Source organism: Prunus dulcis, chromosome 5 (genome assembly GCF_902201215.1).
Source record: "Prunus dulcis chromosome 5, ALMONDv2, whole genome shotgun sequence".
NCBI classification, from domain to species: Eukaryota; Viridiplantae; Streptophyta; class Magnoliopsida; order Rosales; family Rosaceae; genus Prunus; species Prunus dulcis.
In genome coordinates, this window is record NC_047654.1 from 14,835,707 (window position 1) to 14,850,886 (window position 15,180).

A 15,180-nucleotide genomic window follows, 5' to 3' on the forward strand; every position below is an offset into this window, starting at 1 on the left:
AGTAAATGAAAGAGAAATCATGGATTGAAATACCCATGTGTTAGTATATAGATGAAAAGTTAGAATGACGTGAAGGTGACAACACGTGTTTGTTGAAATATCGTGCTAACATGTCATGTGATGTTACTTTCATCGATAATCATTCGTACATAAGAGTCAAACCAAAGAGTAAACTAAGTATTATATATAGATTTGCATGAAAATCAATATCTTAAATTGGATATGCTATTGAATTACATCCCAAATTCTCTAAACAAGTTAAATTTGTTCATTGAACCTAATTCCTATCAAATTCCCCTATCAAGCCATTAGCCCTATCAAACCCAACGGCCAGCACTCACCAACTCACCCCTGCATATAGTCGGTAGATAAGTTGCAAAAGAAAGGCAGATCCAAAATTCCAATTTCACCCTCATTCTTCCCTCCCTTCCAATGTATATATAAAACCCTCCGTTACTGCTCACATCATTTTGCAGTGCTCACTGTAAACACCCCAAAAACGAAAAACAGAAAAATTATAACGGTCAATCAGAAACAGACAAGACAAAATCCCAAAGAAAAGTCAGAGGAGAAAGAAAAAAACATTTGTGGAATGTCGGACATATTTTGCCGCGACTGTAACATGCTGACGGAGGTTGTGTTCGACCACTCAGCGGGCGACACGATATGCTCGGAGTGCGGGCTCGTGCTGGAGTCTCGCTCCGTCGACGAGACTTCCGAGTGGCGCTCCTTCGCTGACGAGTCCAACGGCAACAACCCGAACCGGGTCGGCGGACCTGTTAACCCGCTTTTGGCCGACGGTGGGCTTTCCACCATTATCTCAGGTCCCAGTAACGGCGCTTCCTCCAATGCCTTGCCGTCCTCCGTCGGCAGGTGGCAGTGCCGCGCCTCTAAACCCGACCGTCATCTTCTCAACATCTTCAGTGCTATTGCTATTATGGCCGACAGGTTCGTTTTGATTGGTTTGGACTTTTAGTTACATGTTGTGTTAATTGCTGTTTGGTTGCTGGGAAAGTGGAGTAAAATGAGAGACTAAAACTTTGACACTAAAAAGTTAAAAAGGAAGAAACTTTTATGATTTATTGCGTTATTATTCATGAACAGTGTCGATTTTGAACATAACTGATGCCAGTTTATGTGTGTCACTGCAGGTTGGGGCTTGTCACAACCATAAAGGTATATCAGTATCTTTACCATAATTTCCATTTTGTCTTCTGCTTATGTAATTGGTTTGTTTTCAAATTGTCAATTTGGTATTTTGATTTACAATAGAAGTCAAAGGAAATGCTTTACCTTTTTTTGTCCTCCAATCTTTGTTAGTGTTTATAGATGATTCGAACATGATTAATGTTTAAATTGAAGTTACTTTTTTTTTTTGGTATGTGTTTTTGATGCATCATTTCTTGCTTTAGAACTATGATGTGATCTTTATGGTTTTGTTATTCTGATTACCAGGATCGAGCCAATGAGATATATAAGAAGGTGGAAGATCAAAGACCTCTGAGAGGACGCAATCAAGATGCAGTTGTGGCTGCTTGCCTCTACATTGCCTGCAGACAAGAAAATAAGCCTCGTACTGTGAAAGGTATGAGGGCATTTTCGTGTTCGTAATCGGTGACTTGTTTTGTATTTCTTGTGAGCATGGGAGTTGCTAAACTTGTGGGTTTCAACAGAAATATGCTCCGCAGTCAGTGGAGCTAGCAAGAAAGAAATTGGGCGGGCCAAAGAGTTCATTTGGAAACACCTTGAGGTTGAGATAGGTCAGGAAATAGGAACTATTCATGCTGGAGACTATCTGGTGAGTTTGCTACATGAGCTCTCTTCATTACATACATTGCGTCTATATGTATCTCAATGTTTAGCTTTCTTGTTAGAGATGTGTTTTGCATGATAACATAATTTTTTCCGTCTTTTATATGTAGAGACGTTTTTGCTCCAATCTTGGAATGAAGAATCTGGAAGTCAAGGCTGCCCAAGAAACTGTGCAGAAATCTGAAGACCTTGTCATAAGGTTAGATCTTGTTGTTAGCCGTGCTATGTTTGCTAGAAATCAAAATATTATATTTATGCTATAACTGCACAAGAGGGGAGAGAGTCCTTAGATGTTTATGCTTGAATTTAAACTAAGGGATGTTATAAATGTTAGGCTGAGGAGAAGCATGATATCCAATCCAAATCCATGCCCTCATCAGTGTTTTAATTAGACTAAGAACTTTCCTTTTTTCCAATTGAAATTTTGGATCTTGAAGTATATTAAAATTCGGAACATACAACCAAATCCCTATAATTCAAATTTTTTGAAGCATTAGTGTTGATGGTTTCTTTTCAAGTTAATATAAGTAATGCCCTCCCACTTCTGCAGGAGGAGCCCGATATCGGTGGCAGCTGCAGTTATATACATCATAACCCAACTATCGGATGACAAAAGGACTTTTAAAGGTTGGAAAGCTGTGGTACCTATTTATTCATCCTCTTGCAAAAGCCTATACTAAGTTCCATTTTATTGCAGATATTTCGCTCGCTACTAGAGTGGCTGAAGGGACCATCAAGAATTCCTACAAAGACTTGTATCCTCATCTGCCACGGCTAATACCGAACTGGTTTGCCAAGGAGGAAGATGTCAAGAATCTCTGCAACTAAAACTGGTTGAAGGTGATACCTATCAATAACAGATGCAGCATCAAAAACAATTTAATGCTTCTTCCTTCATAAAATGAAGGAAATGAAGGTAATAGGAATTCTTTCTGCTCTTTTCCTTGTTCTATTTTTACTTCCCATGTAAATAGAACAGGCTTTCCCTCCACCTCATAGTCTTTGATAGAGAATATAGTTGAATAGGACTCATGGAAATGGTTCAAACATTGAGTTTTTCCCTCTAAATCAGTTTGTAAAAGGGCCCTCGCCCTTGTATTGGCATGGAACCAGTTATCTAGTGAAGTTGCTATCTTGAATTAATGTGGGTGAATTACCATAAACCCCCCAACCCCTGTTGGAAGAAATTTGACTTGCAATATGGTGCTCTTCATCTTCCACAAAATTACAAAATTTTCTATAGCAATGAACAATTTCTGTGATTTCATTCACGAGCAAATTATTGTGCTACAAAGGCAAGCATGACCAGTCCAATAATTTCAAGGTTGGGGGAAAAGGAGAAAGAGCTCCCTCCAGTCTCCATGTACCTCAAAAGTAGGTAAAAAGAGAGAGAAATTGCTTAGAATATAGAAACCAAATTTGAACTGGTCTACAATTTTTCTTCTGTTTCACCTCTCAAACTCAATTTACTTCTTGTTGGGAAACTGGCCTGCCAAAGAGCCATGTGAGTGACGTCATGTTACTGAACCGTTCATCATCTTCTTCAACCCAACAAAGGAAGTTAACCAAACCAAACCAACCCCATGAGAAGACTTGGCAAAAGAAGATAGTAAAAGTTTTCATGATTATTTACAAGTTGGTAATGCTTGCAAAGAATCATCAAGTTGATCTTAAAAAGCATCAAATGTTTGATCTGAACCAAAGATCTATGAGTTCTGATAGGGGAGAGAATCTCATCTCATTCACAATCATCATGATGAAGCCAAGGAAGTTGATGGTTACATGACAGAAAGAAATGCAAGGTCGTCTCGTCTCAAATTCAATCGCGCTTCCACGCACCAACCAGACATTGATTTGAGCATAGATAGACTTTGCCTATGAACAACAATTAACGACAGTCATCCATACTTGCGTGGATGATTTCCAAACCATAAGAAAAAATTGGTTCCCCGACATTCCACGTCACTTTTGCTAATTACAACTTACAAGTAAACAGATCGTGTGTGCAAATTGCATGATGGGATTTGGGGTGAGGTTCTGTTCGAGTGATCAACCAACTCTTTATTAATTTTGTTTTTTTTTGTGATACAAGCGATGGAGAGAGGAAAATCAAACTTAATATCTCGAGTGCAAGGAATGCTCTTAACCAATTTATGTGGTTGTTAATGTAGAGAAAGAATGACAAGTCCTTTACATCAAACTATGGAATATGCAAAATCTCATTAGTTAAAAGATGATTTTCCAGAAAAGAGGAAAACCTAAAGCTACAGGGCAAAAAGTTGTCATTTTGTTTAATAATCGAAGTCACCCAAATATTTCTAATCCCATGCGCAGACCCACTTTCTTCCTCGGGGTGTCTTATGTGCGTGACACGTGTTCAATAATTGACCCTTGTAGCTATGGATTAGTCACCTCCCATCCCATGCAATTTCTGTACTTTAATCTGGTCCACACTCCACGTAGCCCCACCAATGACCAATCAATCTCATCCTAATATCGCAAGTTTGTGTTATGTTTGTTTTAATCTCCAGTCTCTCTCTTTGTAATCTTGTTCTTTTCCGATTCGTTTACATAATTTCCCTTGCTTTTCGTCATTTGTTTATAGAAAAGTGATTAAAAAGGTTCACATTTTGACCATATTAGATCACCAAGTAATGTCATTTATTAGACATATCAATTGTCGTATTATATGATTAGTTAATTACTGTCAATCACAGTTCCGTATTTTTTACCTACAATGAATTATTTCTCTTAATTGTAAATCACAACTTGGTGCAAGTGCTTAAATTTGTATTATTATTTAACTTTTTTAAAGTTATTTTTATACATGTGTCAGACCGTGATTCCATGAAATAAAGAGACTCCCTCCACAAATAATCTTCTTAAGCTAATGTGATACAGAAATATGGTTCCTTTTAGTACTAGTCTTGCTTATAAACTCCATTCTTCTCTCATTATCTACCTACCCTTGGTTTACAGTCTCACTCAAAATCAAACACAAAAGCCATGAAGAAGAAAAGGTCTAGTCCTTAGCCAATAGAAATCCCGAAGAGTGTTATCAAAACACCAACACAAATACCATAAAATCTAAATCCTATTTGCTTCAACTCAAAAACCACAAAACCAAGCCAGAAAAATGATGCCCCTGCCATCATCAACAATGACCCAGATGTGGGCAACAATGGGCTCAACTTTAGCCAGCTTCATGTTCGTTTGGGCAATCATCCGCCAGTACTGCCCCTACGAGCTTCGTAGGTTCTTTGAGAAATACTCACACAGAATCATGGGCTACTTCTACCCCTACATCAAAATCTCCATCCATGAGTTCACTGGGGACAGGCTCAAGAGAAGCGAGGCCTATTCTGCCGTGGAAGCCTATCTCAGCAACAACACTTCAAAGAGCGCCAAGAGGCTCAAGGCAGAGATGGTCAAAGACAGCAGCAACTTGGTTTTGAGCATGGATGAGTACGAGAGAGTTACAGATGATTTTCAAGGTGCTAAGGTTTGGTGGGTTTTGTCCAAATCTGTGTCTCCAGGAAGATCAATGTCAATGTCTTACTATCCAGAGCAGGAGAAGAGGTTTTACAAGCTCACTTTTCACAAGAAGTACAGGGATATAATTACCGAGTCTTATTTAGACCATGTGGTGAGGGAAGGGAAGGAAATCAGGGTGAGAAATAGGCAGAGGAAGCTTTACACAAATAGTCCTGGATACAAATGGCCTAGCTACAAGCAGACCATGTGGAGCCACATTGTTTTTGAGCATCCAGCTACTTTTGAAACAATGGCATTGGAGCCGGATAAGAAGAGGGAGATCATTGAAGATTTGGTGACTTTCAGCAAAAGCAAGGATTTTTATGCAAGAATTGGCAAGGCTTGGAAGAGGGGTTATTTGCTTTTTGGGCCACCAGGGACTGGGAAATCTACCATGATTGCTGCAATGGCTAATTTGTTGGGTTATGATGTTTATGATCTTGAGCTCACTGCTGTCAAGGACAACACAGAGCTTAGGAAGCTTTTGATTGAGACCACAAGTAAGTCTATAATTGTGATTGAGGATATTGACTGCTCACTTGATCTTACAGGCCAGAGGAAGAAGAAGGCAGACAAATCTTCTTTGGAAGATGAAACTAAGTCCAGTAAGGAGAGAATTAAGGAACCAAAAGACGAGGGACATGGCAGCAGCAAGGTCACTCTTTCTGGGCTGTTGAATTTCATTGATGGGCTTTGGTCTGCTTGTGGTGGTGAGAGGCTTGTTGTGTTCACCACAAACTATGTTGAGAAGCTTGATCCTGCCCTCATCAGGAGGGGCAGAATGGACAAACATATTGAGCTTTCTTTTTGCAGTTTTGATGGGTTCAAAGTTCTGGCAAAGAATTATCTGAAGCTTGAAACACATCAAATATTTGATACAATTCAGAGGCTGATGGGGGAGGTCAAAATGACCCCTGCTGATGTAGCAGAGAATCTCATGCCTAAGTCCCCACAAGATGATCCAGATAGATGCCTTTCAAATTTCATTCAAGCTCTTGAAGAAGCCAAGGAAGAAGCAGCTAAGAAAACGGCTGAAGAAATTAAGGAGATTGGTGCAGCCGAGGAGAAGGATGATGATGATGTGCAGACACAAGAAAACAAAGTTGTTGAAGTCCAGAGTGATTTGGTTGGCAATGCGAATGTGTCGTTGTAGCAGAGTCTAACTTTTGTAAAGAATTTTGAATTTTCTGGAGGGGCAAGTGGCTGATTATGGGGTTGAGTTGATGATGTTAAGAATTAATATTCTCCTTTTGGGTAAAAAGTTCTGCAAAAGATATCTGTTGAAGCAAAAATACTAGTTAGAGTTGAGCTGATCCAAAACCTTTCCTACTTTTTTCATTTGGGTGATTAAATTTAATATTAAGTACGTAAAGTTCTTTTTGCTTAACAGCAGTGCTCTAGCACATTTTGACTCTCAGTGGTATAAATTTTTATACATAAAAGTATACATGCTAGCAAATATTCTAATCTTTTATGATCAAGTCGATTAGTATTTAAATATATGGTTTAAATTCAAAGTTTACCGTCTTTCTGAATACATAGTCGACTATAATGTTTGGATATGGATTCTTATTTTATTGCTTGATCAGTTCAATCAACTACAAGAAGGTTGGCTAAGAACATGAACATGAAACAAGTCCAATTCCATCTTAGTTCAGAATCATTGGTAAAAATATATGGTGGTGCAGAAAATCCCACATAACATAACATAACAGATGGGCATTTTTATTAAAACCAAAAACAAAAAAATCTTTGTAACTTGTAAGTGAGATAATTTGATCGAATTAGTACTATAAAGCCATGATGAATGGACGGCAGAAGTGATAGGACAAAAGACCACGTGATTGATGTAGACTTGGTGCTCGATCGTTTTGGATTTCTTGTTTGTTCCAACTTGGAAAGAAAGTAACTCAAACTCATCCACATTGAAAGGGACTTTTCGCAGTGGCCACGCAATTGCACCACTTTCTCTCGCAAAATGTTCGACACTATCTGACTTACTATCAGTTGGTTTTTTTTAATAATGAAACTAGCAAAATATTTACGACGAAGATCCTCCAAGGATTCCAATATTACGAAACTCAAAACAAATTGTAACGACTAAAGAATAGGGGAATTAGAAAACCAAGCACAAGGATGCACATAATTATTTCGCATACTCGTTAAGGCATCCGCAATCATATTTGCTTCACGAAACACATGTTAAATTGTTACGTTCTTAATATGTGAAAAACATACTCCACCAAACTCACTCTGTTGTGACACAATGTTTGGACCCAAGATCAAATAAAAACTAAAAAGTACCTTCGAAGATGGATGAAGGATTGGACCCCACCACGGGCCTACGCAATAGAAACATCTTTGTTGTTGTTTTTGGACAGTGTTTGGAAATTGGATGGTTCATGTTTCATGGAAATAATTTTGGGCAGCTTGTCTTTTTCATACATTAAATAATGGATATAGGTACAGGCCAGGTTTACATGCAAATGGTATGCCTATTTGCTTGTGGGGGCACTGAGCAAGAATCATGATGGATATTTTTTACCATCATAAGATCTCTTGATAAAGGTATTGTGAAGAATGAGTTGGCTTGGCTGGACAATATTTATTACTAGTAGAAATTAGAACCATCATTTGATGCTTCATTTCTTTTGACCTTTCCTTTGACTAACATTATAGCTCTCGTGTGTGTGTTTAGGGGAGGGGTGATTATGGTTAGAAAAAGACCTTCATATTGTCACATCCAAACATTAACCAGAACTTAATTATGGTGTTAAGTCTCCTTTTTCTAAAAAGAAAAGACTTCTATCAAAAAGTCAATTAAGAGATTGCAGCATGAGTCACGTTGCTGTATGGTCCAGTAACCTTCTCCACTGAACAGATTTATTCAATTGCAGGCTGCAGGTTAGGTAATTGTTCAATAAATAATTCCCTAAACCCCACCAGAGAACAAAATCTTTGTCCCAATTTGATTGTCAAAGTTAAGATAACGCTAAAAATAATGTTCAACATGGCTCAGGTAATGCTGGCATTTCAGAATGAAATCAGCAAAGAACCAAAAACTCCGGTGCACGAGGGCGGACGGGTGCGCAAAATGACACTCCCAGACTCCCTTTCTCATAATACGACTCCATCATGCTTACAATGACCTTCATTTGTGCCGAGCAAAAGGTAATAAATCCAAGATGGCTGGTAAATGAAATGACAAATAAGAAAGCCAATCTGAATACAAGAGAAAGTACAATTACCTTACCTTCTAAGGGAGGATGGTTCTATTATAACACAACCAACCCAAATAAGCTCAGATTCAGAGGCAGATCATTATCACGGATTCATGAACATGAGAGATAATACTACAAAGGCTTTGGCTTTTAACATCTAAGGCCAAATCTTTCAGTTACAATATTAGCTGAGGGTTATTGTACATTGATCGGATGAACTAAGCAAATCCCAACAACTTCCATTCATCTGTCCTAGCTGAGCTCGTAGGTTCCTTCGGATGTCGACATACTAAAAAATGACTACCTAATCTACATAACTCGCCGCATCATGTTGTGACCCTGTTGCAAATCATGCACCAAGGTTGTTGCTTAAATTATGCCTAGGAGAACTCTGGCCACAACTTTCTCCATGGGCACTGGCACAAAATTTCTAAATTTTACAATCGTACAGAGTTCCGCTTCCTTGCAATACACAATCTTTGCTGTCTCGCAGAGGGGGAACCGTCACATCACAAATCATCCGTATCATCTTTCATCATTGTGTTTGGACCATCATCAAAACCTGAACCAGGGGCAAGCTCATTTAGGTCGAGGAAACGTCTTTTCTGTACACCTTCGACTTCATCTTCCCCTGGACTATTTGATTTTCCAGGTGGCTGGATTTGCTCTTTCTCAACTGTCGTCTCAGGGTAATTTTCAACAGCCTGATCAACTTTCATTTCCTGGTCCTCATCATTACCATCTGAATCTTGACTTTCCATTGAATAATCCCCATTCTCACCTGCATCATAGTGTCCATCTGATGCATTTGATTTCTCAGGTTTCATAGATTGCTCTGGTTCTGACTCTGAGAATTCATATTGTCGATAATCAATACGATTTCTGGTGGCCCTCTTACTGCGTCTTAGACCTGACTGGAGCTCATCAACTGACCTCAATTTAGTTTCCCTCCTAGTGCGGCCTGGCAATTTCTTAACTTTTCGGGGTTCATCACTATCCTCGCTTGCACTTACGGAATCTTCTTCCTCCTCTTCTTCCTCCTCTTCAGCATTTTCTTCCTCAAAATGATACTCCTCATCTCCTTCAGAGCTACTAGAAAACTTTCTTCTCTCTTTACGTTTCTTTAAGTATTCCTCGTCATATATAGCTTCACCAACTATATCATCATCACTGTCAAAGTCTGCCTCATTATCTGAAACTGCTTCAACAAATTCTTTCGCAGAATAACGTTGGGGCCTCTGTCTTCGTCGATTGCTACATTCAATACATAAAAATCAGTATATGAAAAAGGCCAATGATTTAAAATATACTGGAGCTGAACATCTTAAAAAGAAGAAAAAGAAGAAATTTGCTCACCCTCGATCCAATTGTTCAGATTTGTTATCTTCTTCAACATCATAATCATAATCAGGTGATTTAGGAGATGGAGCACTAAATCCTACATGCTCATAGGAATTTGGAGTAGCATTCCATTTACCATTACTAGAAGCTTCAGGTTTCACAACTCCCTCTCGTTTCTGTAAAGGTTCCGGGGATGGCTGCTTCCTTCTAAAACAGGAGAAGAATAAAAATAAGTCAAAAGTACTTTATTCTTTGAGAGAGAGAGAGAGAGAGAGAGAGAGAGAGAGAGAGAGTATGAAACCCGTACTTGGTTATCTTGATTGCCTCATTGATGGACCGGTCATAATCATCTGCAAAATTATTAACACAATCATCGGAATCCATATAGCCATTGTCACATAGGAAAAATAACAGTAACTATAAAGATTGGTCATCTGCTACTTCCCAGAACTAAATTTAAAATCTACATCATTCAGGTAAAACTCAGATTAAAAATTCATGGGACAGCGCCACCACATTCCCCAAAAATCCCAACACACATCTAAACAATCTTTCCATCTATGATAGGCACCAACCTCTTAGGTAACCAACTACTACCAAAGAATATTGCTCACAAAATCAATTAGGATTTCATATCATTAGACGACAGTCAAAAGCATACATTAATCTGATCAGTTCATCTTAATCCGTCACCAGTAACCCAGAAACACAACCACCATAAGAAGCCTTACCAACAGCCACATACCCTGCCTGAATCTAGTTATTCTTTTTTGCTTTTAATAAGAACCTGCATCTAATTATACAAAATGTAGAGAGAATGTTGGGAAGAAAAAAAATTGAAAACCACCACTCTGAAGAGTAGAACTTCAGGTTTCTAACAAGCAAAATACATCCAAGGTAACCCTTCAATTTGGTTTTACTCTGATTAAGCGATATGCCCACAAGTTCTCAGTGGTTCCTCTATTTTGGCTAAAAGAGTCACTAGGTTTTTTAAGCAGTGCAATTGTCATGGGAAAACAAGGACAAAAGGTAGAAGTTTGTTTCCCTTACCAAAAGTGTAGGTAACAGGCTTTCTGTCACGGAGAGAGCGCCCTGGACCAAGGCCATCCACAGTCAAAAAATTATCAAGGAGGAGAGCTTGTCTGTGTTGCTTCTTCAGCAACCTCTCTTTCCTCTGTGCAAGAAAAGGAAGTTTATGAGGTGAAATTTTTACTAGAAACAAGAAAAAGATGAAACGGCAATTCTCTCAGCAGATTAGTTGAGAAAAAATCCTCCAACCACATACAAGATATATAAACCCAAGGAGGTTAAAAGGTTGGTCAACAATTAGTATTACATACCTTGTGAACCTTCTCAATCTCTGCAAGCATGTCTCCTTTCAACTTTTTTCCTAGAGAAGCCTCTGTTCTATTTTTACTTGAGAAAAGTTTCTCCTGTGATAAGAAGATGCTTTTAAAATTTGGACCAGCAACAGATTCATCAAAACGCTTAACAATACACTTTCGCAAAAAAGGTTTCGTATGAACACTTGAGTTTATCACATTCTACTAATCCAAATCCTATGTGCAGTTTTTATTACTAGTTTTTCCATATATACGAGATACGATCCGATAAAGAATGTGATAAACTCAACAATATTTGTCTCAAATTCTGTGCATATGCATTTGCATCTCCTGCTTGAAGGAAAACAAATGTATTATCAGTGGTTACCAGTTTCAGAGGTTATCCGTATTCCAGAAATACTTGAAAATGAAAACTGACTCAAACATTCAATCCTAAAAGTTTTGCAAGGAAATAAGAATACAGGGCACAATAGCACATACAGATGGGAATACAATTTTAGTATCTTACAGAAACATCTTGAAATTCATCAAAATTGGTTGCAACTGTTTCCCACTCATACGTCGCACTAGGAAGGACCTGGGAACCTTTCGCTTTTGCCTTCTTCACCTCAACCTTCCGTATCTCCCGGTATAACCTATAACCAATTATTGGATCATCTTCATACCTGCAGCAACGACAAACATCCAGTGGATAAACACTCGAACACAATTATTCAATGTACCCAAAAAAAAAGAAGTTGTGCAATATCTCTAGCAGTTGGTGAAAAAGATGTTTGACAGACATTTCACACAACATTGGAAAATAATTGGAACCAAAAAGGTAATTTATTAACTAAAACAGTTTTGTTAAGAAACTTCATTATATTTACCAGTAAGAAATTCCTTGTGAATCACCTCCAACACGTTCTTTACGAAATGTTGAAAGTTGAACTCCATGCTTCAGTGAGTTGTCAATATAGTTCCGAATATCCTCTTGCTGCAAAACATCACTCAGATTTATTCCTTCTGGTAAAGTAACAGAAGCATAGAAAAATCATTTGAGAAGTAGGTAATACAAAATCAATTTTCTAGTTCTAAAATCATGATTTGCATGTGGTAAATCCTAAAAACCAATTTTGAAAAAGGGGGGGGGAGAGAGAGAGAGAGAGAGAGCAAGAGGTACTTGGTCATGCAGAGGGAGAAAAAAAGAGGAAAACTAAGTATTGTATGCATCATCTAGTCAAGGAGGGAGGTCGTTCACTTCCCATTTCTCTCTCCTTCAGATAAAAGAAAACAAACTTCTCAAGAGTCTTGTTTTCAACTAGCAAGAGGGAAGGAGGAGGAGAGAGGGGGGGTACATAATGAAATCTCACTCTGTAACATGTACTGGATCTACAATAGATTTTTATGTTATTTTTAAGGGAACAGTTTTGTATTCAAAGTTTGGCCATACAAACTATCATCTTGCTTAGGCAATTGACCAAAAGGTTACTAATAATATTTATGAATGGATTTTACATTAACTTTTACAGAAATTTGATACTAAGCGTGACATCTGTAACCAGCAGCTGGAAGGCATTAAATCTTTATAATTAATACTATACCTCAACACGAATATCACAAAGTGCTTTCAAGATGACCACACGAACCCCAGGATCAAGTGTTTTATACACCTCGACCTCCGCCCTATCAAATTAACATTATGTGACATGTTATAAACAGAAAAAGATTCATATTTTAGAGTAGACAAATACACATGAATGCTCACCCATGTGAAGCAACAATGGGTAGATCTCCATCTGCAACCTGCAATTGGAGAGAAATCTGAATTAGGTTTACTGATTCTGTAGAACTACAAAACAAATTGGCTCTGGCTAAAATCTTGCCAAAAATAGTTATATGAGTAAAGTTACCCAATGCCACCAGTCTCTCAACTTTCTGCACAAAACAGTGACCCAAGTATCACGTGTAAGTGCCATTCGCGTAATAGGAGGAATTGCCTATAAAAGAAATCAATTAAAAGTTATGGGCAAGCTAGTAGCAATTTCATTGACAAACTATACAAAATATTAGCTTTCCAGCAGCATGGGCTTTCATGACGTCAAATAAGATTAAAATTTTACGGAGACATTTTCAACCTAATAAGCAAGACGATGACCACAAAAATCCAAATTCAAGGAAAACCTAAAAAGGTTTCAGATTTATTTGGATTTTGAAATCTGAAAGGACAAAAGGAAGGATTGGCTAAGGGTGAATAAAGATAACATAAGAGTAGCGAGGAAGGCATGATTACCAAAGAAATAAAAGCAAAGATGGTCTTACATAAGGGTGAATAAAGAAAAAGGATTCACATAATCAACCACATTCGGTTGACTTCTCTAACCACATTAGTCTTTTCCATAGGATTGGGTACAACATTAATCTTCTCTATAGGACATGTCTTCTGCAGAAAATTAGTCAAGATTCGATCCAAAATCATGCCTCAGCAGCCACCAAAAAACTAAGACATTTAATCATTCCATATTATGATTAAGACTCTTGCATTAATATATACAGATTCTGATACAAACCACTGCCAGTCACACCATATATGTGTTGTAAGAGCCTGAAAGAAAGCTCCAGACTGTTCTTTTACATCTATTTCTCTGAACTTTAAAAGGTGTTCACAAGGACAAGGACTCAAGTTTTAAGGCTACTCTAGGACAGGATTCTTAAAACCACGGATTATGGTTGTTGTTAACAGCTGAAAGATCCACAAAGCAATTTTAATAGCAGAAATAATCACCCCCATGAAAGCAGTTGTTTTCATTTCTATCTGCATTTTGAAGGGAACCTAAAGCTTAGCATGGATGAGGTTTTCCACAAAGAAGTGCCTAACAACTCTAATGGACTACTTAGCAAATTTAAGTTCTTGGAGAAATGCTTCTGAAATTTTAAAAATTGAAGCTTTATAACAAAAATTAACTAACGAACCTAACAATGCACAAAGTTACGAGTGTTCTACCAACCTTCAACAATGGAATGTGAATGTCACTCAAAGTGTCATTGGGTGTAATCAAAGCCGTCTCCAACTCCTCAGCCGAGAACTCAGCCGAGATATTTAGAAGCGGCCGAAAAACCTGGCAAGCACATAACAAAATGAAAAACGCATAAGCCCTAAAACACCAGGAAACAGTCCCAAAACCCTAAAAGGTCGAAGCTTCAAGAGCTAAAAATCGAAGCTTTGGGGGCTCACGTGCAAGAAATTGAGTACGGAAGCCAATTCCCACATAGAGCGGAGGGTCCAGCGTGGCAATTGCGAGGGCGGGGGAGGGCCCACCAGCGGCGTGATAATCTTGCTGGCGCTGCATTGCTGCGGCGACGACGACTCGTCGTCTCCCTGCTGCTGCTGTTCCTTTTTGGCAACGGCTCGTCGTTTCTCGGCGGGCTGGTTCTGCTGCTGCTGGTACTGTTGGAGCCGAGCGGCGGCGCGTAAGGTGCAGGCGCGGGAGGGACGGTTGCTCCTGGACAAGGGCGGGGTAGGGTTTGCGGTTGATGTTGCGTTGTCGTTTTGAGGGGGCTGCTGTTGTTGGGGCTCCGGCGAGGATCGGGCGGCTGGGATCGGAGGAAGGGAAGATTCTAGAGACATGGTTTTGGGGAGATCGAGAGGGAGGGAGGGTTTAGAATGAGATTACATGTAGAGGATCAGCGAGGTTTCTCGCATTGAGGGTTTGGTTGGGTTGATTTTGTTTTCAGAGTGAGAAACACAGAGAAAAAGAGAAGGGGCATGGAGGACCAAAAGCTCCAAACCACCATTCACATATCACACAGGGTTTATTAATTTTCCTTAATATTAATATTAGATTTTAATAATTTGAATTAATTATTGATTTTTTTATATGAATTAATTATTAATATTAATATTTGTGTTTATGGGACTGCACAGATATATGTAGGAAACCGAGAAAGAA

The 15,180-nt window shown here is 38.6% G+C and overlaps 3 protein-coding genes across 4 annotated transcripts; 2 read left to right on the plus strand and 1 right to left on the minus strand.

Moving 5' to 3' along the window:
• Positions 1-508: 508 nt before the first annotated feature.
• LOC117628277 (transcription initiation factor IIB-like) lies at positions 509-2,913 on the plus strand. The gene is made up of 7 exons (XM_034360693.1): positions 509-948; positions 1,152-1,176; positions 1,456-1,585; positions 1,674-1,798; positions 1,923-2,011; positions 2,363-2,439; positions 2,510-2,913. The coding sequence occupies exons 1-7, from the start codon at positions 593-595 to the stop codon at positions 2,638-2,640; spliced, it is 933 nt and encodes a 310-aa protein (XP_034216584.1). The 5' UTR covers positions 509-592; the 3' UTR covers positions 2,641-2,913.
• A 1,774-nt stretch (positions 2,914-4,687) lies between these two features.
• On the plus strand, positions 4,688-6,733 carry LOC117627069 (AAA-ATPase ASD, mitochondrial-like). Its single transcript, XM_034358972.1, has one exon. The coding sequence runs from the start codon at positions 4,949-4,951 to the stop codon at positions 6,497-6,499; it is 1,551 nt and encodes a 516-aa protein (XP_034214863.1). The 5' UTR covers positions 4,688-4,948; the 3' UTR covers positions 6,500-6,733.
• Positions 6,734-8,532: 1,799 nt separating this feature from the next.
• LOC117627068 (DDT domain-containing protein DDR4) lies at positions 8,533-15,085 on the minus strand. 2 transcript variants are annotated; one of them, XM_034358970.1, is made up of 12 exons: positions 14,466-15,085; positions 14,239-14,349; positions 13,144-13,230; positions 12,999-13,036; positions 12,835-12,916; positions 12,121-12,227; positions 11,760-11,916; positions 11,249-11,341; positions 10,959-11,082; positions 10,216-10,258; positions 9,924-10,115; positions 8,533-9,821 (listed from the first exon to the last, which is right to left on the minus strand). In XM_034358970.1, the coding sequence occupies exons 1-12, from the start codon at positions 14,856-14,858 to the stop codon at positions 9,077-9,079; spliced, it is 2,172 nt and encodes a 723-aa protein (XP_034214861.1). In that variant the 5' UTR covers positions 14,859-15,085; the 3' UTR covers positions 8,533-9,076. The 2 variants fall into 2 exon arrangements, with proteins under 2 accessions (XP_034214861.1, XP_034214862.1); XM_034358971.1 differs by having other exon boundaries at positions 9,924-10,112; positions 14,466-15,045.
• Positions 15,086-15,180: the final 95 nt, after the last annotated feature.